Below are 2,985 nucleotides of genomic sequence, written 5' to 3'. Positions count from 1 at the left end.
TGGCTGTGATAAAGTTTAAGTGAATTAATATAGAACTTAGAACAGCACATCTAAATGATATTGTTTATCATATCATAAATGTAATGTATTAATGTTATTACTCTGTATCATTGTATTATATATTATACACAAATGAGTTATTATACCTATATATATATTTAAAATACTTATGTACATTTGTTATATTTATATCGCCTCTCTCATTTCTCTGTGTTTGCCTTGAATCATCTGTTTTTGGTTTTTTTTTTTGGTTTTTTTTTTGGAGGTGGAGTTTCACTCTTGTTGCCCAGGCTGGAGTGCAATGGCGAGATCTCGGCTCACCACAACTTCTGCCTCCTGGGTTCAAGTGATTCTCCTGCCTTGGCCTCCCAAGTAGCTGGGATTACAGGCATGCACCACCATGCCTGGCTAATTTTGCATTTTTAGTAGAGATAGGGTTTCTCCATGTTGGTCAGGCTGGTCTCGAACTCCCAACCTCAGGTGATCTGCCTGCTTTGGCCTCCCAAAGTGCTGGGATTACAGGCGTGAGCCACCGCACCCGGCCTGAATCAAAGGTCTATTGTATTTTTATTTATTTATTTATTTATTTTGGAGACAGAGTCTTGCTCTGTCACCCAGAGTAGAGTGCAGTGGTGCAATTTCAGCTCACTGCAACCTCTGCCTTCAAGCCATTCTCTTGCCTCAGCCACTTGAGCAGCTGGGATTACAAGCATGTGCCACCATGCCTGGCTAATTTTTAGTAGAGACAATATTTTTAGTGTTTTTAGCAGAGACCGAGTTTTGCTATGTTGGCCAGGCTGGTCTCGAACTCCTGGCCTCAAGTGATCTGCCCACCTCAGCCTCCCAAAGTGCTGGGATTACAGGCATGAGCCACCGCACCTGGCCTTATTTTCTGTTCATTGTTCTTTTTGTCAGTCTTATCTTTTCTTTCTTTTTTAGATGGGGACATTGGTTTTGGACCTTTACAACAGAGAATGTCTGAAGAAGTTTCTTTCCAGTCTGAGATTAATATTAATCTCTTCAAAAGAGATGACCCATATTCCATTTTAGAAGAATTGTGGAAAGATGATGAACACACAAGAAAATGTGGAGAAAACCAGAACAAACCTTTAAGTCATGTTGCCTTCATTAACAAGAAAACACTAGCTAACGACAGGGTCTGTGAATATAAGGACATTGGGGAAATAGTTCATGTAAACACACACCTGGTTTCCTCAAGAAAAAGACTCCATAACTGTAACTCATTTGGAAAGAATTTGGAGCCTATTGTAACCTTATATAATAGAAACAATGCAACAGAAAATTCTGATAAGACTATTGGAGATGGTGATATTTTCACTCATATGAATTCTCATACAGAAGTGACTGCTTGTGAATGTAATCAGTGTAGGAAATCTCTGCATCATAAGCAAGCTCTCATTCAACATCAGAAAATTCATACTAGAGAGAGCTTCTATTTGTTCTCTATGTAAATGTTTTCTCCCCGAAGTCACATGCCTTTGCACATGAGAGCATTTGTACTGAAGAAAAGCAGCATGAATGCCATGAATGTGAGGCAGTCTTCACTCAGAAGTCCCAGCTTGATGGCCGTCAGAGGGTTTATGCAGGAATATGCACTGAATATGAGAAGGATTTTTCCCTCAAGTCAAACCGTCAGAAAACTCCTGAGGGGAATTACTATAAATGCAGTGACTATGGAAGAGCCTTTATCCAGAAGTCAGATCTGTTCAGATGCCAGAGAATTCATCCTGGAGAAAAACCCTATGAGTACAGTGAATGTGAGAAAAACCTCTGTCAGAATTCAAACGTTAATATACATAAAAAAATTCATACTGGAGAGAAACACTTTGAATGTACTGAATGTGGAAAAGCTTTCACAAGGAAATCAACACTAAGTATGCATCAGAAAATCCATACAGGAGAAAAACCTTATGTATGTACTGAATGTGGGAAGGCCTTTATCCGGAAGTCACATTTTATCACACATGAAAGAATTCATACTGGAGAAAAACCCTATGAATGCAGTGACTGTGGGAAATCCTTTATTAAAAAATCACAACTCCATGTGCATCAGCGAATTCACACAGGAGAGAATCCCTTTATATGTTCAGAATGTGGGAAGGTCTTCACTCACAAGACAAATCTCATTATACACCAGAAAATCCATACAGGAGAAAGACCCTATATATGTACTGTATGTGGTAAGGCCTTTACTGACAGGTCAAATCTCATTAAGCACCAAAAAATTCATACTGGAGAGAAACCTTATAAATGCAGTGACTGTGGAAAATCATTCACCTGGAAGTCACGGCTCAGGATACATCAGAAGTGTCATACTGGAGAGAGACATTACGAATGCAGTGAATGTGGGAAAGCCTTCATTCAGAAGTCAACACTAAGTATGCACCAGAGAATTCATAGAGGGGAAAAACCATATGTTTGCACTGAATGTGGTAAGGCCTTCTTCCACAAATCCCATTTTATTACACATGAGAGAATTCATACTGGAGAGAAACCCTATGAATGCAGTATCTGTGGGAAATCCTTCACTAAGAAATCACAACTCCACGTACATCAGCAGATTCACACAGGAGAGAAACCCTATAGATGTGCTGAGTGTGGAAAGGCTTTTACTGACAGATCAAATCTTTTTACAACCAGAAAATTCACACTGGAGAGAAACCTTATAAATGTAGTGACTGTGGGAAAGCCTTCACTCGGAAGTCAGGTCTCCACATACATCAGCAATCCCATACTGGAGAAAGGCATTATGAGTGCAGTGAATGTGGGAAAGCCTTTGCAAGAAAATCAACACTAATTATGCATCAGAGAATTCATACCGGAGAGAAACCCTATATTTGTACTGAATGTGGGAAATCCTTCATCCAGAAGTCACACTTAAATAGACACAGGAGAATTCATACTGGAGAGAAACCCTATGAATGCAGTGACTGTGGGAAGTCTTTCATTAAGAAATCACAACTC

General features: G+C 39.5%; 1 protein-coding gene across 1 annotated transcript; it reads left to right on the top strand.

Annotated features, from left to right (window-relative positions):
* Positions 1-899: 899 nt before the first annotated feature.
* Positions 900-2,979, top strand: ZNF484 (zinc finger protein 484; the record flags this gene model as incomplete). The annotated part of the gene is given in 3 exon segments (XM_017865642.1): positions 900-1,461; positions 1,464-2,654; positions 2,657-2,979. Coding segments are annotated over 3 exon segments (2,076 nt in total), but the record flags the coding sequence as incomplete, so codon positions are not given.
* Between the last annotated feature and the right edge of the window lie 6 nt (positions 2,980-2,985).

The sequence above is a fragment of the Rhinopithecus bieti genome, unplaced genomic scaffold, assembly GCF_001698545.2.
Source record: "Rhinopithecus bieti isolate Rb0 unplaced genomic scaffold, ASM169854v2 repeat_2665, whole genome shotgun sequence".
In the NCBI taxonomy this organism is placed as follows: Eukaryota; Metazoa; Chordata; class Mammalia; order Primates; family Cercopithecidae; genus Rhinopithecus; species Rhinopithecus bieti.
The sequence above is the reverse complement of the archived record's forward strand: the minus strand, read 5'-3'. Positions and strand labels throughout refer to the sequence as shown.